This window comes from Gossypium hirsutum, chromosome A07 (assembly GCF_007990345.1).
Source record: "Gossypium hirsutum isolate 1008001.06 chromosome A07, Gossypium_hirsutum_v2.1, whole genome shotgun sequence".
Lineage (NCBI taxonomy): Eukaryota > Viridiplantae > Streptophyta > Magnoliopsida > Malvales > Malvaceae > Gossypium > Gossypium hirsutum.
In genome coordinates, this window is record NC_053430.1 from 8,165,841 (window position 1) to 8,187,180 (window position 21,340).

General features: G+C 34.2%; 2 protein-coding genes across 5 annotated transcripts; one reads left to right on the forward strand and one right to left on the reverse strand.

The window, feature by feature from the left end:
* Positions 1–9,491, forward strand: LOC107926723 (vacuolar protein sorting-associated protein 26C). 4 transcript variants are annotated; one of them, XR_005930289.1, is made up of 13 exons: positions 1–191; positions 275–367; positions 471–535; positions 1,638–1,692; positions 2,197–2,286; positions 2,380–2,464; positions 2,550–2,645; positions 2,830–3,014; positions 3,125–3,213; positions 4,422–4,521; positions 4,595–4,635; positions 5,622–5,721; positions 9,207–9,491. XR_005930289.1 is itself a non-coding variant. In XM_041117467.1 (12 exons), the coding sequence occupies exons 1-12, from the start codon at positions 135–137 to the stop codon at positions 5,650–5,652; spliced, it is 987 nt and encodes a 328-aa protein (XP_040973401.1). In that variant the 5' UTR covers positions 1–134; the 3' UTR covers positions 5,653–5,954. The 4 variants fall into 4 exon arrangements, 2 of the variants coding, with proteins under 2 accessions (XP_040973401.1, XP_040973402.1); XR_005930288.1 differs by lacking the exon at positions 9,207–9,491 and adding an exon at positions 6,950–7,309; XM_041117467.1 differs by lacking the exon at positions 9,207–9,491 and having other exon boundaries at positions 5,622–5,954.
* Positions 9,492–14,152: 4,661 nt separating this feature from the next.
* Positions 14,153–20,034, reverse strand: LOC107926695 (ABC transporter G family member 11). Its single transcript, XM_016857589.2, has 10 exons — positions 19,474–20,034; positions 19,100–19,389; positions 17,455–17,626; positions 17,236–17,358; positions 16,980–17,108; positions 16,699–16,893; positions 16,519–16,605; positions 15,737–16,009; positions 15,548–15,655; positions 14,153–14,714 (listed from the first exon to the last, which is right to left on the reverse strand). Exons 1-10 carry the CDS (start codon positions 19,834–19,836, stop codon positions 14,370–14,372), a joined length of 2,085 nt encoding a protein of 694 aa, XP_016713078.2. The 5' UTR covers positions 19,837–20,034; the 3' UTR covers positions 14,153–14,369.
* Between the last annotated feature and the right edge of the window lie 1,306 nt (positions 20,035–21,340).

Below are 21,340 nucleotides of genomic sequence, written 5' to 3' on the forward strand. Positions count from 1 at the left end.
CGTTGAAAAAGCTTAGAAGTTACCAATTCTATGGCTTCTCCTTTCCAATCTTTTTGTTATACCGTTTCTCTTTTTTTTGTTTTTGGGTATCCTTCATCTATTCTACAGGACTTGTTAAAGCTTCCATAGATGCGATGTCAACAAAAATAGACCTCTCACTCTCCCGACCCAACCGCATCTATCGCCCCTCCGTGCGTGTCTCTCTTTCTCTCCCTATTTTCCGCAATGGATTAAAGCTAGAGTGATTAACGATGGATTTTATGTTGCCTTATAGGAGCCTCTTGAAGGCAAAATCGTGGTGAAGTCTGCATCTTCCATTTCCCACTATGGAATTCGCATGGCCCTCAACGGCTCAGTCAACCTCCAGGTTTTACAATTTCTGTAACCACTTTATTTGTTGCCAGATATCACGCTACCAGAGTTTTATGGGACTATTCTTTCTTTCTTTTCCTCATCTTTCCTGTTTGAAGGTTCGCGGAGGATCGGCAGGAGTCATCGAGTCCTTTTATGGTGTTGTCAAACCAATTACCATCCTGTACGTTTATTTTCATTTTGCTTACTTATGATTATGATATTAAATCACCATTTCTAACACAGGTGGGCTAATTGAAATCAAACATGAAAGTTTACCTCAACAATATGCAGCCTTCTTTACTAAAATCTGATTTCGAATTGTGCCTGAATCCCTTTAAGCGTTTAGCTAATCTCAGTTTGTCTACGTTCGCTTGTATTTTAAGTAGATTTATTTTTTAGATCATCTATCATCATTCCTACTTAACTATAATTGCTAACTGACCCAGACATTTTCTTAAGTTGTAAAAATTGGCGTTTGATTTGTTTAGGATGGATGGGAAGAAAGATGAATTATGTATAGCAGTGTCTTATTTTGTATTTCAAATAATTGAGCAGATGATGTTGAAATTTAATATCAAGTCTATATAGTCAAGAGAGAGGAATCAACTTCTAAGTAACGTACAGTTAAATGGTAGCTAGTTTGGTGTTGGGAACATTGGTAAATGAAACAATTAATAGGGGATGGTTCTTATGATTTAGAAAGTTTGGGATTTCGATCTCAAGGCCTCACACCTTCGATAGTTACAGTGTATACATGATCCTTGGTCTAATGTCTTTGTATAAGGCTTCAGGTGTTCTTAAGAGAGTTGGTATTGTTCTCGATGCTTTAACAATTTTTGTGGTTAGCTTTGGAAAATAATGGGTTGTACTTCTCTTTAACAGCTGAAATGGCTTAGGAGCTAGTCATGTTATTTGAAGCTCTCATTCCTAATCCCATATTTTTGGTTCTAGACCAACTGTGCCTAGGAAACCTTGTCCTGCATAGGTGTTAGGCTTCAACATAGGGTGCTTGAAGTCTTTATTAGAAGCACTTCTTTGATAGTAACGGTAGCATTTTCACTTTCTTTCTGCATTATTTTCTTACCGAAGCTTGGAGGTGTACTCGCTACATGCATTATGGAAATCCTTTTACTTAGACTATTACTTGTGGTATTTCTCAAAATAACCCAAGGGTTATCCCAAATTCATCATGTGTGTATGAATTATATTAATTTTCTCAAGCACTTCTTATGTTGAACCTATGCAAATATATTTAGAACTTATTCTTCTTCGTATCTTTACAGGAGTAGGACCCTTGAGATTAGACCATCTGGGAAAATTGTTTCAGGTACAACAGAGGTAGTACATCAACATAAAATTTATAGTTCCCTTATGTTTGTGTACTTGTGCAAATTGTAAGTAAATTTTCCCTTTTATTTCTTACTCTTTTTTTTCCTTTGCAATGTATATTATTGCAGTATACAGGATTTACATATGTTTATTCATTTTTAGTTTTTGAACTAAGAGAAAGACAACTCGCGCCAACTACTGTATGCTTATGTGAGAGTTTAACAAGTCCAATGGCAAAATACAACTTTGTAATAATGGTACTTGAGCATGAATCACAGCCCCTACCATAAATTCTAACCTTTGAGAGAGCTGAGAGACCTAAACACCACATTTCTACTAAAAACTAAAGGGCTGCATTCTGGTTTTTGTGCTGGCGAAAAGAGTTTAACAAAACACGGTTGATGCAACTATCTTTTAATTAGTTTTCTGCCCTTGATGGTTGATTCTCATAACATTTATCAACTGCAAGTACCACATATGTCCATTAGAAGTCATGCTTGTTTGTTGTGACAGATACCGTTCTCTATAACTCTGCGGAATCCTAAAGAAGATAATTCAGAAAGGTTTTATGAGACCTTCCATGGAACCAATATTAGCATCCAGGTGACTATTTTCTTATCCTAGAAATCTCTCTGTTTAATCTTGTTGTTCAGTCACTATTGGACTCTTTATTTATTTTAATCAATCATGTTACAGTATTTGGCAACTGTAGATGTCATGAGAGGATATCTGCACAAATCATTATCTGCTACAGTGGAATTCATAGTAGAAAGTGATAAAGGCATGGCTCAGTTTAAAGTCTTCTTCTCAATTATATCAACATGAAATAAATTAAATGGGCTTTGTCTTTTGTGACATCTTTGCAGCTGATCTTCTTAATCCACCAATTTCTCCTGAGATGGTTATCTTTTACATTACTCAGGACACTCAAAGACATCCTATACTTCCAGAACTGAAATCAGGTTTTTGCTATTTCCCATGTTCTTGCTCTAGAATCATTCAAAATTTAAAGCAGGGAATGTTTGGTATATTTTTCATAGTTACATTTATAAGAGATCAGATGATGTAGAACTTCAACATCATTGCATTTGAATTCTTACTTGGTGATTTCATTGACCCATGCTGACTAGATGTTTGGCTCAATAGGTGGCTTTCGTATCACAGGAAGAATATCCACGCAATGTTCGATGCTTGAACCTCTCAGTGGAGAACTAACAGTGGAAGCATCTGTGCTTCCCATTTGTTCTATTGACATTCACTTACTTCGTGTAGAGTCAGTTCTTCTTGGGGAAAAAATCATCACTGAAACTTCTTTGATACAGACTACACAGGTGCAATTCTTCTCACTCACTGTAACTATTTATTCATGTGATATATCTCGGATGAAAAGAAAAAAATCAGTTGATGTATCATGTAACATCTTTCACTTATTCTCTTCTAGATAGCAGATGGAGATGTCTGTCGCAATATGACTCTGCCAATATATGTTGTATTACCCCGTCTTTTGACTTGTCCAACTGTCTTAGCTGGGTAAGTTTCAAATGCATGCAAAGTGACTGTGTTTTATCCTGGTAAACTTTGTAACTAACCAGTGATCAAATGAGTATCATTATCTATGACTTCTAAATGAAAATGTTAAGTAAATTATAGGGAACTTCTTGGCATGCTAACTTGATAAATTACCATATTTTAGAGTATGCTTTCTATGTTAATAGGATATTTTCTGCTTGTTTACAAATAATGGATATACTGCATATCAAGGTAAAGGGGCTGAAAACTAAGAGGTTGGAATGTGGCAGATATTGATAACTTCTGCAATATCTTTCACTGAAAAATGATGCAAAACTAACAAATTTAGATGAAAAAAATAAAAAGCATCTTCTTGGCTATTTTCCCCCCTTATTAGGATATAAGGCCTTTTGCATTGGTGTGGTCTATCTTTAATATCTTGATGCAGACCTGTTCCGCATTGTGTGGAATATAATTTGATGAGTGAACATCAACCAGTTGTAGACGACCTAATTTTCTGGGGAGCAGGGCTTTTTCAGCTTTCAGATGTTTCGTTAAAGATAGTTTACAAATTTTTGTGAACTTATTAACTGATAAACCAGGTCCTCACCCTAGAATTAAGCTTCCTTCTATTTGGAGGTTGCTTAGGAGTGTATGCCGAGGTCATATCTGGCTGTGAGCATAGAAATCTTTCAACGAAGAGGAACTTCGTTTATAAAATATTGGGAACAAACTAATCTAATTTCTAATAATCTCTTAGAGATTATTCTGATTGCAATACATCTATTAATCTTTCTTGGGAATTCATCATCCAAGTTCCTTTCTAGGATAACTTTTTCTTTTTGCTGCCAAGGCCCTAGTAATATTAATATTTATTAAGTCATTTTAAACCTTTACATATTCTCACTATAGTCATTGTCAATCTGATAGAGACTGCTTAAAGATTATCTTACCTTGATAAATTCAATCATGCTTGTTAAAATTTACAGTAGATTAGCAGATCCTGACGTGTTTGCATAGAAATACAGTTTTGCAATTAAAAATGAATGTGAAAGTAGACATTTCAATAAAGTCGTTACAGCAATATTAGTTAATTTATCAATAATTTTAAGCAGGAAACAAGAATTATGTGTTCACATTTCTTCATGATAATAGTTTTCACAATTGATATCATTCTTATAACTATTTTCTATGTAATTTATGTATATGTTCTGAAATTTTCTGTGCAGTCCATTCTCTATCGAATTCAAAGTTGCAATAGTCATCATCTTTCAGTCTGAATTATCCAGATTACATCCAAAATCTGATCCACTAACTCCAAGATTATGGGTAAGCATTATTCCAGGTTTCTTTCCAAAGTGAATCTTTTTGCTGCATTTAAATCTGTCTTTTCAAATTTCAGATGGCAATGGAAACTCTCCCACTTGAACTTGTTCGAGCAAGGTGAGCTCCACAAACTTTTTGAATATCGATATTACCCAGTATAGCTGAAGAAAGAAACTTATGCATATTTATGCTTCATATTGATAACATGCATGTGCTTGATTAGTTATAAACTTAAATGTGTAAGCAGCTTCCAAAATATCGGGAACTTCAATATGGTTGTACATGTTACTATTCCATAGGATTGAAATAAAACATGTTTAAACTGTTGCTTAATTCAATTGGTTCCTAAGATGTGGTATTTAGCAGGTTTGGAGTTTGAGTTCCAGTATCTGCATCCCTTCCCTTTATCAGTCTGAGGCCTTTTCTTATGCCAAACATAATAAATAAATAATAAATAAAACGTTTTTCAACAGGATATGATCATCCTATATATACTTGGAGGATAACTAATCTAATTTCTAACCCTATCCTCTCCAAGTAAATATATAAAAGGGTTTAAAATTACATTATCCTATTCTTACACCGTTTTGTGTTATTTTTCTGACATCTCTGCTGAACACACTTATAAATATACTGAAGTAAATTCTCATAAGAATGAATGAGATAGGTGTGAAGATCCTTTTAAAGGTGCAGAACTGCAGATATTTGATACAATTTTTTGTTCTTATAGTCACAGAGAAAGATGAAGTCAATTGGTTAATTGTGCGGATAGAGTTGGTCTTCAGTCTTAAACTTTTTGTTTCATTTTCGGTGTGGATAAAAGTTGGGTTTTTGTGTGTGTGTGTGTTTTTTTTTTTTTGAATTTGGATCTTTCAAATATGGAACATTTCAAGTGAATCAAGTATGACAACTTTTTGTGATCAGAACAAATTAAAAAAAAAATTGTTTGTATTTGTTTTACTGAAAAATTGTTCGGGTAAATATATATATATGTATATGCAATGCGGGCCTTGTGAATCTCGGACTATAGAAAGTCGAAGGTTTTCTATATCTACTTCATAAGAACTGAATTGTTTGGGTAAAAATAAATATATGCTATGCAGGCCTTATGCATCTTGGACTGTAGAAAGCTGAAGGTTTTCTATGATCTACTACATAAGAACTGAGCAGTGTAGGCTGGGAACCACCAGGAACCGTAGGAAGGTAATTGGACATTGGAACTATTTAGTAGTTATCATAGTTTCTTAATGATGAAATGAAATGACCTTTTACCACTGATTTCCCTTGGTATATAAAACAATAAACACCGTGTTGCTTAAGCATGTAGAGAAATGGACCATATCTCAGAACTCATTAGCAGCTGAAATTGTTATTTTAATTAATTTATGTTTGTGCAGTTTGTTGAAAATAAAAAATTGACACTGTATGTTGCATCATTGCAATGTAATATTTTGGGTATTTCGAGTTTTCTAATTTTTTCCAATTTTGAATTGTGAGCTTTTGAGTTTTATCTTTTTAGCGGCAGCAAAGATAGGTGATTTGTTTGTAAAAATGGAAACTAGATATAGGAATCTGATAAAATGGGAGTGGTATTCTTTTGTAAATTGTGGAGATTGACCGAGATGGTAAAGGAATTAATATTGTGTATTTTGGAAATTCTTATAAGCTTACTTCATCCCTACAATCAAGAAGGATGACACAATCACAATAACTGGATTAAGTGCTTATAAAAAGAATGTTTTTCTCTCATTGTTGGGCGTGTATTAAATGAGCACAAATATGTTCTTAGAGGAACCTTTGTTTGAGTGCAAAATCAGAAGCATTTTGAGTTGTTTATTAGAGAGATTAATTTGTTCTGTGTAGGAAGAACTGATTTTGTGATGTAGTTTCACTTAAAAGTGTATTAGATTAAGGTTGGAACAATTCCTGAATCGGTAGATCTACAAGAATGTCAGCTTTTCTGGGACGTAGTTCACTCAAAACGCCTTGAAGCAATATTCAATTGAGTAGATCTTCAAGAATTCATGCACATTTCAAAATCTGTTTTTACAAGAGAGGCTTGGAGGATTCTAAACTTCGTATGCTCACAAGTAGGTTCGAAAATTTTAGACATCAAATTTTTATGATAAGTTATGTAAAATCTGTTTTAGCAACTCTTGCTTCCAGTAGGATAGAGACAAAGAAGTTGCTAAAACTTCTCTTTAGAAAGAAATATCTCAGACCAAAGAGATCAAGTATAAAAGAGAACCAATATGCCATTATTCTAGTATAATTGGTCACGTTAAACCAAATTGCTACAAACTACTTAATGTTCTAAGATGTTGCAACTATGTTACAAAAAACCAAGAACAACGAGGGGATATCAGTAGAAATAAGATTAAAGATAGAAAAAATACAGAATGTCTGATTGGTGCTTATATTTTTTTGATAGCAAATTTTCGAGACATATGATTAAAGGGAAAGAAGTCCTAAAAGAATTACAACAATCACTACGAAAGAGCCACATTTGATGATGAGAAGAAAGGAAGGATTCTTGGTAAGGGAATTCTAAATGTTGATGGATTTTCTTGAGTTGAAGAACATGTTTCCAGTTGAAGGATGTTACAGTATGTAAATGATACACGTTTCAGTAAATAGTCAGGTGGTTAGGTAGTTGATAAAGTTGTTATTTTGTTAAAGTTGTTAATAGTAGTTAAGCCTATCTCTATTATGTATATAAACAATGTCTATGGACTGGATGAGGTAGCTAAGAATTTTTGAATAATACCTTCAGATATTTCTCTTTGAGTTCTTTAGAATTTGTTGATTATTTAGTTTCTATGTAATCCTTGGGCATGGCTACCACGCACTCTCCTGATTCCGACTCTGTTGAGCCAAATGGCTCTATGTTCACCAGTGATCGGATTGTCACCTCTTTTCCTCGGCATGACGTTGTAAAGCTGGACGAGGGCACTTTCATTCAATGGCAACAAGAAGTACGATTTATTCTTATTGGTTATGATTTGATCGGGTTTCTTGATGGCACAGTATTTGCTCCGGCGAGGTTTGTTCAAGCCTCCGATGGCACGCTTGTTGCAAATCCGTCTGCCTCAATCTTCAATCAACAAGATAACCTTCTTACCTCGTGGCTGCTGTCTACGATTAGTTCGTCATTTCTATCCTCATTCACAGACGTCTGAACAACATGTGACGTGTGGATGATGGCGAAAAGCTTATTTGCGGCTCACACTTGCGCGAAACAGTCTCAACTTCGCCATGAACTCCATTCTCTCAAGAAAAGTGGTCTCTCCATCCGTTCTTATGTTGATAAAGTCAAAGGCTTGTATGCCCTTATTGTAGCGTCTGGTGCTCAGATCTCAGAGGCTGAGAGGACGGCGGTTCTGCTTGCTGGCTTGTCGTCTGAATTTGATGCCGTTGTGTCCTCTCTCTCTCTCCTCCGATCCATTACCGTTTCAACGTATTGTTGATGCTCTCCTTGGGTGCGAAGCCCATCAGATACGAATTGTTCAAGATGTGCTGGTTGCTACGAATTTTGTGGAAGGTTCTCCGTCGCATATGGTGGACAAGTCTTCTCGTGGTGGTCGTCCCTCTGTTCGTGGTTGTGGATGGAACTTTCGCACTAGGATCCAATGCCAGATCTGTGCTAGGTATGGGCATCTTGCACAGCTCTGTTACTATAGGTACCACCGTGACGAGCAGCCACCAATTGTTGCTCTAACGGTGCATTAAGGAGGGCCTGCTTCTAGTTCGAATGTAGAGGTATGGACTAGAGACGTATGGGGGCGTGGTCAAAATTGGCTATTCAATGGTTAAAATTGGTTGGTGTCTCCTAAGGAAGGTGCTATGAATCAGTATATTAGACCAAATGTAGGGGCCATACCTACACGTGCGCCGCATGCAGCCATGCTAGTTGGGCCAAATTCTTTTGTGTCACCTGGTAGTCGGTCAACAAATCATGGGCTAAATTTACTTATAGACTATCTGGGCATGCGTTTGGAAATACTGTTAGGTGCTATTCTGGCCGTTCTATGGGTCAACACTCGAATGATGATGACCTGTGCTATTCGTATGGTAATCGGGCGGGTGAGCCAATAGGTGCCGATCAGAATTTTGGGCCTAGTGGATCTATTCGGCCTCGTCTCAATGATGGGCCACGTGTTTCTGGGCCAAATGCCAATTTTGTTAATCTTGCCCGGTCTATGCCGAGTGCTGCGCTTGAGGTTTCATGGCAGACAAAATCGCGTGCTCGTGTTTTTGATGTTGACTCGTCCCAATATGACTCGTCTCAATTTGTTGGAATACCCAGGCTCTCTGAGTTTTATGCCTCTGATTTCTCTGATGCCACGGAGTATGATTCCAATTTTAATAGCACTGATTCCTATGTTCCGTTATTGGTAGGAAGCACATTCTGGTGCCCAGATTTAGGGGTTACTCATCATGTGTGTCAGAATGCTTCTAATTTACATACATCCTCTCCATATACAGGTGATTCCTCTTTTTTAATGGGTAATGAGGTTTCCACTAAGATTTCGTCCATGAGTACTATTTTACCTACAAAGCAAAAATTACTACATTTATCAAATGTCTTGTGTGTACCAAGCATCCGAAAAAATTTGCTATCTGTGTCTAAATTTGCTATTGACAATAATGTATTCTTTGAATTTCACCTGTCTTATTGTGTGATTAAGGACATTCAGACACAGAAAATCTTAATGGGGGCCAAGTTCGTGATGAGCTCCATCATTTTTCAGCTGATTCGGTAGTTCCATATCTTTCTACTCACACCACTGCTCTTCAAGATTCGTCTATGGGAGTTGATATCTTTTCCTTGTGGCATAAAAGACTCGGTCATCCTTCTCCTGCTATTGTAAAAATTGTTCTTGACAAATGTTAGATTGTTACCAATAAACGATCTCTTGATAATTTTGTGTAGCTTGTTAGAAAGGAAAATCACATAAATTGCCTTTTTCACAGTCTAATACTGAATATGTTGAATTGTTTGAATTAGTTGTTTCTGATTTGTGGGGCCCAGCTTCTGTTCCATGTGAAGGGAATTTGCATTATGTCTCATTCATTGACATGTATAGTCGATTTACCTGGGTTTATCTGATCAAACGCAAGTCTCAAGCTGTGGAATGTTTTCTACAGTTTCAAAAGATGATTCACACATAATTTGGGAAGAGTATTAAGAAATTCTAGAGTAATTAGGGCGGTGAGTTCGTGCCTTTGCCTCAGTTCTAGCTAGTTAGGGGATTCTTCATCATAGTTTCTACCCTCACACTTATGAACAGAATGGTGTTGCTGAACGTAAACATCGACATATTGTGGAAACTAGTCTCACTCTTTTGGCTTAGGCAAATTTACCTATGACTTACCGGGTCTATGCATTTTGCAGTGCGGTACATCTTATTAATCACCTACCCACTCCGATGTTGAAAGGTAAGACACCGTATAAAAGTTTGTTCGATTGTAAACCAACATATGATCACCTTAGGGTTTTTCGGTGTTGTTGTTTTCCATACTTACGTTCTTTTGGTAAACATAAGCTTGAGTTTCGGTCTCAACCATCTACATTTCTAGGATATAGCTCGTAACATAAGGGTTATTACTGTTTAACACCAGGTGGCAAGATAGTTATCTCTCGGCATGTTATTTTTTATGAGTATTGGTTTTTATTTTCTGTATCTGCTGCTACTAGTGATCCGTCGTCGGTGTGTACTTCTTCGTATGGTCTTGTTGTTCGGTCTTTTCTTACTGTAGACTCTAGCCGAGTTTTTGACCCTACAACTGGGGTATCTTTGCCCAGTCATAAATGTGAGTTGACTCATCTTGATTCCGCCGCTACATGTAGTCCGCTACAATATGTGTCAGTTGACTCAATGGCTGGTTTGGGGACTGGTGTACAGGAGGCACTTTCCTCTACCACAGTTCCTATTGTTTTTACCATCCCTACTGTCTCTACTACTAATACTCATGCTATGGTCACTCGTTCTAAGGCTGGGGTTTTTAAGCTCAAGGTTTTGTCTGTGAATAAGGTTGATTTTGAGCCGACGTCTGTTGAGGAGGCTCTTGCTCATCCCGACTGGTGCCTTGCAGTTCAAGCTGAATACGATGCATTACTTGCTAACTCTACGTTAGAACTTAGTTCTCTTCCTCCTGGCCGAAATGTGATTAGCTGCAAATGACTTTTTAAGGTAAAGAAGAATCCTGATGGGATAGTTGATCGATGGAAGGCACGGTTGGTAGCCAAGGGCTGTTCACAGGTGCCCGGTTGTGATTTCAAAGAAACCTTCAGTCCAGTGGTCAAACCTACCATTGTCCGAATCATTCTGTTAATTGTTGTGTCATGTGGTTGGCATCTCCGGCAAGTTGATGTCAATAATACCTTTCCGGCAAGTTGATGTCAATAATGCCTTTTTAAATGGAGATTTGACTGATGAAGTTTTTATGCAGCAACCTCCTAGCTTTGTTCAAAATGATCCATATGGTGAAAAGCTAGTGTGTCGTCTGACGAAAGCATTATATGGCTTACGACAAGCTCCTCGTGCCTGGTTTGACAAACTAAAGCAGTTTCTACTGTCCACTGGTTTTGTTCTGTCTAAATCTGATGCTTCATTATTTGTCAGAGTTTCTCCTGCAGTTACACTCTATGTTCTAGTCTATGTGGATGACATTGTTATTACTGGCAGTTCAACTGACGAGATAAATTGTTTTGTTCAGAGTTACACAATAATTTTGCTTTAAAGGATATGGGTAATCTTCATTATTTTTTGGGAATTGAAGTCAATAGATCTCTCTATGACAGTCTTCATTTATGTCAGCACAAATACATTGGAGAGATTCTTGATCGGTGTTCTAGGACTAATAAAAAAATGTTCATACGCCAATGGTGAGTTCGGCCATGTTGTCTAAAAATGAGGGTGAACGTCTTGATGACCCAACTGAATTTCACAGTCTTGCTGGAGCACTTCAGTATGCTGTTTTAACGCAACCAGATATTGTATATGTTGTTAATCGAGTGTGTCAGTTCATGCATGCTCCCACTACAATACATATGGTAGTATTAAAATGTATCTTGCGGTATCTACGTGGCACTCTTTCTCATGGACTGATGTTTTAACGGTTTGATCGATTGTCTTTGGTCGATTATGCTGATGCAAACTAGGGTCTTAATTTTGATGATCGCCGGTGTACAACGGGATACTGTGTGTATTTTGGTCATACACCTATATCATGGTGTTTTAAGAAACAACAAGTTGTTTCTCGATCTACAGTTGAAGTTGAATATCGAAGTTTAGCCGCAGCCACAAGTGAGATTGCGTGGTTTGTCTCTCTGTTATCAGAACTCAAAGTATGTTCTGTTGATCCTCCTACAATATGGTGTGATAATTCTAGTGCTGTAGTTGTTGCGGCTAATCTGGTACTGCATTCCAAGTTCAAACATGTTGAGCTTGATTTGTTTTTTTTGTTCTTGAAAAGGTGGCTAGCGGAGACTTGGTTGTTGGTAAAGTGCCAGCTTGTGACCAGATGGCGGATATTCCCACTAAACCATTGTCTGTTTCTATTTTTACTCGATTTCGTATTCTTCAGGTCGTGCCCCTCGAGGAAGCTAGATGAATGTTACAGTATGTAAATAATACACGTTCCAGTAAATAATCAGGTGGTTAGGCAGTTGATAAAGTTTTTATTTGTTAAAGTTGTTAACAACAATTAAGCCTATCTCTATCATGAATATAAACCATGTCTATGGACTAGATGAGGTATCTAAGAATTTCTGAATAATACCTTCAGATATTTCTCTTTGAGTTCTTTAGAATTTGTTGATTATTGAGTTTTTATCAAAGGAATAAAAAAAACCCTGATTAGCATCATTCATTCGTATGATCAATGGCTTCATGTAAAGTTCCCAAAGGAAGGATGTGAGGTAACAGATCAAACCAGTAGGCAAATCATGGAAGAAGCTGGGACATTCGATTCCATGAAGTGTAAACAAGACCTTGAAATGTGGCATCAACAACTCGACCATGTGAATTATAAAAGTCTTGAATGAATAGTTAGATATGATGCAATGCGACGGCTACCTAAACTTGATGGAGTAGTAACAAATCCTTGTAGAGATTGCATGAATGGAAAACAACATTAGGTGACACATAATGCTGCAACATATCAATATAGTTATTTCATATGGATCTAATGGGTCCTATTCAAACAAAAAGCCTATGTATTTGCCTATCTTAATGACTTTTCTTAATTCACACGAGTTGACTTTTTTAAGGAAATGTCAAAGATCATTGGAGTCATAAAGAAGTTAATGCATCAAACTCATGAATAAGAACAATTAGTTGATTGGTAAGGTGATCAGAATCAGAAGTGACTATGGGAAGGAGTTCGAGAATGGTGAATTTGCAACCTTCTATGATTAAATAAGTATTATTCATTGAGTTTTAACACTGAAAGTTCCACAACGAAATAGAGTCTTATGTGATGTTCAACTTAAGGTTTGTCATCATTCGAGCGCTAAGGCAACTAACACAACCTATTATGCCAATATCAGTGCATCAAAGCCTCAATCGATTGCAAACTTCATTACTTGCAACTTTCGAGCCATTAAATCTAATTTTGGCCTTTATTTTTTCAGAAAGTGCTCTGAAATCACAATATCCAACTCTAACTTTTAGACTTCTAACTTTTTTATGACTTCTTAATAGTCGAATCGTCATACAAATCAGACAACTTCTTCTCATTGATTTGCAACCCTTCACTGTTCAAATTCTTTAAATGATCCCTCTTACCTTTCTTGTATATTGTTTAGGGCTAAGGCTCAAGCCAGCCTCTTTGTCCTCGTTTTTGCCATGAGACTAAGATGAGGTCATTTAGTTAGACTTGTTGTGCATCAAATGTAAACTCATATGATTTATTGATTTATTTAATTTAAATATGTATTGATAATTAAAAGTAAATTTGATAATTTTGATTCAGACTTGAAATTCAATTTGATTAAGTTAGACAACATAAATATTCTATATTAAAAATATATTTATAAAGTTATTTCAACAAATGGCTATGGGTGGAGTAGTAAAAGATTTCTATATAAATTTATTGGTTAGGATGATAATAGAGCGGGGCAAAAGTGAATGTTGCTAAATCCATCATTGCTTCACGATCATCACTTTGTTCCACCACTCACCCACTCCATTATGGATGTATAAACTAGAAAACTATTATCACATTCATGGATGTTAGATAAATCCATCTCCACCCCACCTTGTTTCGCTTCGATTAAATTTTTACTACTTATCTTTAGTATTTTCAATATTTTTCAAGGCAAGTAATATTTAAACATAATTCATAAAAAAATCAAAACATAAAACATACGAATTTTTCTACAACACATTATTACATTTTTAACTTTTTAATAATTATATATATATATGCGATTATAAAATTGTAATTCCATATAATGAAAAATGAGGTGTAAAAAAAAATTTACCCCACCACATTACATCTCACATCCATTTGTAGCAAATCAAGTCAAAATCCAATGGGCAATTTGAGTTTTATCATCTCTTATAAATGATTCTCAAATAAAGTCTTTTAGCTGTTTTATTAAAAAATTATATAAAAAAAATAAAAAGATAAAAATATCCTCATCATAATATTAATTACCTCTTAAAGTAAGAGTACCTTAATAATTTCACAATTAAATTAGTATTTAGTTGACTCGTAATATTAATTTAACCCACCGTTTTATATATAGAATAGATAATAACAAAAAAAAAAATAGAACAAGTAAAGCCTATGGAAGAGATGTTAATCATGTGAGGATAGCATGCGAAGCATAAACCTAAAATCTATCTTTTATCCCTCGTGGTAGCTACGTATGTTCTCAAGGAAGGTGAGTGGGTGAGACCATCAGGTGCCACTGTCGTGTTCTGTATTCCGTTCTTCTGTTGCATCCTTCTCCTGGCTATCAAACCTCTGATCCATGGTGTAACATCCTCACTGATCTTTATCATCAAGAAGAATATGATTCGATATATTATGATCATGCTGAATATAACACTCAGATCGATCCACTTGGACCGTCTTACATTGATTTGGAACACGTTTTCCAGTATGTATTCACCAGGGATCTGGGGAAGCTCTGGGGACTGGTTCTTGAATAGCAATCCCTTTAGATCATTTTGGTATTGCCCCTGAAAAATAAAAACCAATGTTAGTAATGAGCCAATTGCATCAATCTACAAAGCAACCATGGCAGAAGTAAATCACTGAACACATTATTATTCAAACCCACGATGTGAGTTATGGCTATGGGGTAAACACGGCCAATAGGCCAAATATTGGGGTTCCATCAACCAGTATTTAAATCCTAACAAATGGGGTGAAGTCAAAAATTATTCTGGAGGGGTGAGATTAAGTTATGTATTTTTATGAGAGTTAAAATGTAATTTCATCATTGTTTTATGGTATATCTTTATAATTTTTAAAAGATTAAACTAAAATTTTATCATTTTTAGAGATAAATTACAATTTGACCATTTACTAGCTTATAATTTTATAAAATGTAAAAAGGGCTAAAGTGATATTTCCCATTTTAAGGAAACACTCATGATAAAATTATAAGTTAATAAATGGTAAAAGTGAAAATATTACTTTGACTCCTTTCAATTTATAAAATTATAAATTAGTAAATGATGAAATTGTATTTTAGCTTTCATAAGAATAATTTACTCAATTCTGCAACCCAAAAAAATAATTTCTAATTTCACCCTTGTTCCATCAACCATTCTTAAATCCTAACAACTAAGGCAAAGCCAAAACTTATATTTTGAGGAGCAGAATTAAGATATGTATTTTTATGTTGCATTAGCTTTATATCTTTCTAATTTTTAAAAGATTAAATTAAATTTTATTATTTTTAAGGGGTCAAAATATAATTTAACCATTTGCTAACTTATAATTTTATAAAACTTAAAGGGGAAAAAGTACTATTTTTCCACTGGGACAATTTCATTTGGTACTTCACCTGTAGAGCCCAGAAATGGAAGCTGATGTAGGACATTGGGTAACGCCAGACAGGTTTTGGGATATCATTCGGGAGCCTGAAGTACCCAGAAACAAGCATGAATATTCCCTGCAACAAAACACAACTATTATGTAATCCTTCCTAATAAACGTTAGTAAAAAAAGGGATAATTCTGAAAGTGAGACAAACCTGAATCCCTGCTCCTATGATAATACCCATCAGAAAATTAGGGACAATACTGGCTATGGCCATCATCAAGCTCTCAACCACAGTAACACTAGCATAAAGACACAATACGAAGAACAAATAATGTTCCAAACCCGGGTGAAGACGAACCATGAAGTAACAAATAGTTCCAGAGATGAAAGTGATCATAATGAGGAATGGCATAGCTGAGATTGTATTCCCAATAACAAATGCGGTGACACCATAGTGCCCATTTAACCTTTCCCTTTGAAAAACCTACAAAACAGAGATGAAGCCACGGTCCAATGATGAATCATAAATTATTGGGAGCTAAAGTATAATTTTATTATTATACTAACATATAATTTTTTTTAAAACTTGAGGGACTCAATGATAAATCTACCATTTTTGCCCCTTTGTCATGGAAGTCAGATTTCACTATGACTTTTTTGCTAAAAAAATTAATAAAATATTCTCTGTACGTTAAATCAAAGCATAAATTAATCCTTTTAGTTAATTTTTTCATCCATGTCAAGTGTTAAAAACTGGTGTGGCTGATGAAATAACTAATAGTTACACATGGTGTGCCATATGTACCTCTTATTGACGAATAGAGACCAGTTTTTAACAGTAGAAATGGACGAAATTTTAATAGAATCACCAGTTTGTTGTTTCATCTATCGTATATGAACTAATTTACTCATGTTTTGAGTAGAGGGGACAAATTGCAATCCCATCCTTAGTTCCTTCATGGTACTTTTACCGTAGATCATATAAGTACTCACCTTCATGTCCTCTACAAAAGAAGGGAACCCACCTATTGACATGAATGTGACAAAACCGAAAACAAAAGATGCACATGAACCCCTTGCCTGGTACATAAGATAATAAAGCTGATTAATAAGCACAATTTCTAGAAAAAAAAACAAAAAGCTGTTGTTCTACTAGCACTTATAAGAAAGTACCAGAATTGAGTTGTAGCTGGTTCCAATATTGAGATAAATGGTTCCAATACAGACAGTGACTACAACATATATTAGTAGTCTCAGCCAATAATAGCCAAAGTCTCTGGACATGTTGATGAATGAGCGTTTGGTTAAAGTGTATGACTGCATCAAGAAGCTAGCTTGACTGCCTCCAGAATCTAACACGGTTCCTTTCTGCAATATACCAAAAAACATGATTTAACTGCCAATAACTATCAATGGAAACCAATGCAAAGAGAGGTGGGTGTTAAACTACTTACAACTTTGGATGTCTCATCAACCCTTTCCTTTGCAGCGTAACATTGTTGAGATCTTCGGTAGAAATCAGTAAGTGTTCGGATCGCTTCGGCTGTGGTTATTTTCTCAAGTGGATCATCGCTTGCCTCGAACTGATCATAAAGCAGTTACCAACATAAATAAGGCTTTCTATAAGTAAAGAAAGGGATTTCAGTCATATAAATGTGGAATGTAGCAAAGTAGGAAGGAATAGTAAAGAAAGGGAAATGAAGGAGATACCCGTAATTTCATGGAACCTTTAAGAGTAGCCTTAACCTTATCAAAATCAGAATTGATACATCTAAGAAAATGATCAGATGGATTTCTCAAGGCAGGGCATGGAAATCCAGCTTGTGCAAAGAACTGCATGCATTATCCACAATTCAATAAAGAGTATGTTAGTAAATATGCAATATATATCTATAAAGAAGGAAGCAGAGTTCAGAAGAAAAGTGTTGCCTCGTATGCTTCAGATGCTTGACCAAAATAAACAGTTTTGCCCCCTGACAGCAAATACAACTGATCAAATAGCTCAAACACTTCACTACTGGGTTGATGGACTGAAGCAATCACTGTTCTACCATCTCTTGACAGCCCTCGTAATGTCTGGGTTACGAAAAATGCCGAAGCACTGCCATTTTGTATACATAATGTATTAAGACAATGGAATACACCTCATTAAAAGCTCTTTAATAAATATTGTATTACGACACAACCGGTGATAAATAAACCCTAAATATTATATATAACTTGGTTAAAATGGTAGGCTGAGTATGCATTGTTTATCATTCACATTCAAAATTATATTTTACCCAAACTATGGTTTCAAATAAAAAAAATTGATCAATAAGTAGCTTCTCAAACTAAAACTTGATTTTAAACTGGAAATTTAACCCAAGTCAAAATATTTAGCTTTTAATTTTAGGAAAAATGATTTTCAATGAAATTACCTTTTTTTTCTATTAACTATTAGATCTTCTACTTTACGATATCATTTCTATAATAGACATCTTCTCAAAAATACTTTTTAATAACAATGATAAATATTATCAAAATTTTTAAAAGCATCTTCTACTTCACAATATGTAAGTGTATGAAAAGATTAAAATACTTTATAATAATATATATTAATCATTTAATTTTTAATTTTTAAAAATTTTCTTTAGTCAAATTAGTATTTGACTCATTATATTATTTTTAATATTTTTCTAAATTAAATTAGTATTAAATTAACTTGTAATATTTAACTTAATCAATTACTTAAATAACATAGATAAAGGAATTTATTTTCAAAATTAACATGAGAACTCCTTTCCATTCTTCCAAACGAAGCTTTAAATGGTAATTAAGCTTTTTAGCAATTAAACCATAAGGGTAAAACTTAAAAAGGTTCTCTAGGACCTAGAAGATTCCTTTTTAGAACATATCAAACAAACACTAACTTTGAAAATCAAAATAATAAATTGGTAAAGTTCAATAATAAATATTGCATCATCAAACTAAATATTGCATTATCATAAACATATTGAGGATATGTGCCCAAAATATATCTATATTGGGTAAAAATATCATATGGACCTCATATTAGGTATTAGATTGTTTTTGGCCTTGAGTAAATTGATTCTTCTATATTAGATCACAAAATAAATTGGTCCTTTTTAATAAAAAAAATTCTTTTGTATGGTTAAAAATTGGCATGATTGACAAAATAACCAAATAATGACACATGATGTGCCATGTATACTTTATGCTAATATATATAAACTAATTTTTAACCGTAAAAATAGAAGATTTTTTTAACAGAATGATTACTTTACCATTTGATCTAACATATAAAGATTAATTTATCTATTTTTTAGTAAGTGGGATAAGATGCAATCTATAACTTAATACAAAAGCTTACCTTAAACAAGTGATTCCAAAAACTAGTAAAAAACCAACAAACATTTTACCAGGTCATTACAAAAAGTGATAAAGGAAAGAAATAGAAAAAAAGGGCAAAATCAACAAGAAGAACAGTTTACTATATTAGGGAGTTAAGCCAATTGAAACAAAAGATTATGTCGGAAACACAGAATCTATAAAAAAAGAGATATAAGTAAACCTGTCAAGTCCACTGGTTGGTTCATCAAGAAATAGCAATCTAGGCCTCATTAGAATTTCAAGAGCTATGCTAACCCTCCTCTTTTCTCCTCCACTAATCCCACGTAAATGCCAATTCCCGATGACGGTATCGGCACAATCTTGGAGCCCCATCTCGATAATAGTACTTTCAACAAGTGCTCGCTTCTCGGACCATGGCATCTTATCAGGCAAACGTAATCGAGCCGAATAAGAGATTGTTTCTCGAACAGTCAGTGTACCGATCAAGTTATCATCTTGAGTCACATAGGCCTAAACACACACAGAAGTAAATGAAATTCAAGATTCAAGACATAATAAGTGAGGGAGTAGAACGATTAAACAAGTACTACTTACTGCAGTCCCGAAGGAAAGCTTGGTTTTACGACCATTGAGGAGAATGGTTCCTGATAGGAAAGCATTGGCAGCTAAACGACTTGAAAGCGCATCAAGAAGGGTTGATTTGCCAGAGCCTGAAGGACCCATTAGAGCTGTTAAAGTACCTGGTTCAGCATAACCAGTGAGTCCTTCAAGTACTTTTTGAGTTTCACCATTGTTGAGAGTTACCATTACGGTGAGATCTTTCCAAGTGAGTCTGGCTGATACATCTCCTACAAACTCGGTGTTAGTCTTCTCTCTCCATAAGGTTTCACTTAAAGGACTTAAACCACCGATCACCATCCCATTCCCTGCTGGTTTATTGGATTCTATCTCCATCATAACATTGCTTGCTGAATTCCTTATGATGAGATCAAATAGCTATTGAATGAAATTTGTTTAGGTTTTTAATAGAACCCCATGCAAAACCTATACTCATAAACTTGGATTGAAATAAAAACTAGTTTTCTTGTTTGAGAGCTGCCTTGGTGTTCACAGAAGAATTAGATAGATAATGAAAAAGGGATTAAAAAGAAAAAAAGTATGGGGGATAATTGAAGGTCACTACCTTTTTATCTAAAACCATTAAATTCATTCCGGTGGTTGTTGGTGGATGCATTTAATAGGAGTAATTGACCCATGCTACTCTGCTACTTGTTTTAAATATCCACTCGCAACATCTGAATTATATTTATCATGCCTAGCTTATATACTAATATACAAAACTATATTCTATATTAATTTTAGTATGAGATGGGAAGAATACGTTTATGATTTCTTTTTTTGAAATTTTAAGTGTTTCTCTTTTTACTCATTAATTTTACATATTTATTACTAGTGTTTTAACAACTCAACTGGTTAAAGGTATAATCATTAATTTTCCCCTTTAATTTTATAAAAAAAATTATTTTTACTTTTTATTTAATTTTTCATCTTTTTTAACTCTTAAGTTTATATTATTTATCAAATCATTCCAAAATAAATAGATAAATTAACGTCTATTAAATTTGCTAAAATTAATTAATTAATTTTAAAAATTCAAAGTAAAAAATAAAAAAATATTTTTTAAAAAAAATTAAATTTATTAAGATTAATTAAATAATATTTTTAATTTTTAAAAAAGTAATTAAGTGCTAACATGTCATAAACTTGGATTGTCACGTGGATGTCACGTTAGTAAAGTTAATAGTTGTTAACTTTTTTCATTTGCTTTGGGGTGATTTAACAAACAATACAAGCTCAATGGTTAAAAAAGACAAAAAATTAAATGTATGGCTAAAATGACATTTTTTATAAAGTTGGAGGGTCAAATAAGTTATTATGCCTAGGTTACATTGTGCTATTAGTCCTTGTACTTTACGAAAGTGGTGGATTTAGTCTCTGTACTTTAATTTGGTACTTTTTAGTCCCTGTACATTTCAAAACTTGCGACTTTCGTAACTAAAATTTATCAAATTAAAATATAGGGGCTAAATCCACAACTTTTGTAAAGTACAAGGACTAATGGTAGTAATTTTAAGTATTGTGCAAAAAGAAAATATAAGATTGTTCAAAAATAAATAATTTTAAATTAAATTATAATTATTTTTAAAATTAATTTAGTAATATGATAAAAACTAAAAAACTATTCTCATCGATTTAAATTTTTTTTTTCAAAATCATACTTTTATTTATATATATATATATTATAGACTATACAAATTCAAAATTAAAGAATACAATTTTAAATAGCAACTAGTTTTAAACTCATGCGATGCATGGAATTATATTATATAGTTTAATAGGTGTTATATTTAACATTAACACAAAGATAATATTTTTATTTTATTTATATCTGAAATATTTT

Bases quoted from the DNA above. Each gene is read 5' to 3' on its own strand.
- LOC107926695 (XM_016857589.2), bottom strand. From the start codon at position 19,836: ATGATGGAGATAGAATCCAATAAACCAGCAGGGAATGGGATGGTGATC. The intron at 16,894-16,979 runs GTAAGTAGTTTA...GGTATATTGCAG, and splicing joins TTGATGAGACATCCAAAGTT to AAAGGAACCGTGTTAGATTC. The intron at 16,606-16,698 runs GTACTTTCTTAT...CTTATGTACCAG, and splicing joins CCAGCTACAACTCAATTCTG to GCAAGGGGTTCATGTGCATC.
- LOC107926723 (XM_041117467.1), top strand. From the start codon at position 135: ATGTCAACAAAAATAGACCTCTCACTCTCCCGACCCAACCGCATCTAT. The intron at 368-470 runs GTTTTACAATTT...TCCTGTTTGAAG, and splicing joins ACGGCTCAGTCAACCTCCAG to GTTCGCGGAGGATCGGCAGG. The intron at 3,214-4,421 runs GTAAGTTTCAAA...TTTTCTGTGCAG, and splicing joins TGTCCAACTGTCTTAGCTGG to TCCATTCTCTATCGAATTCA.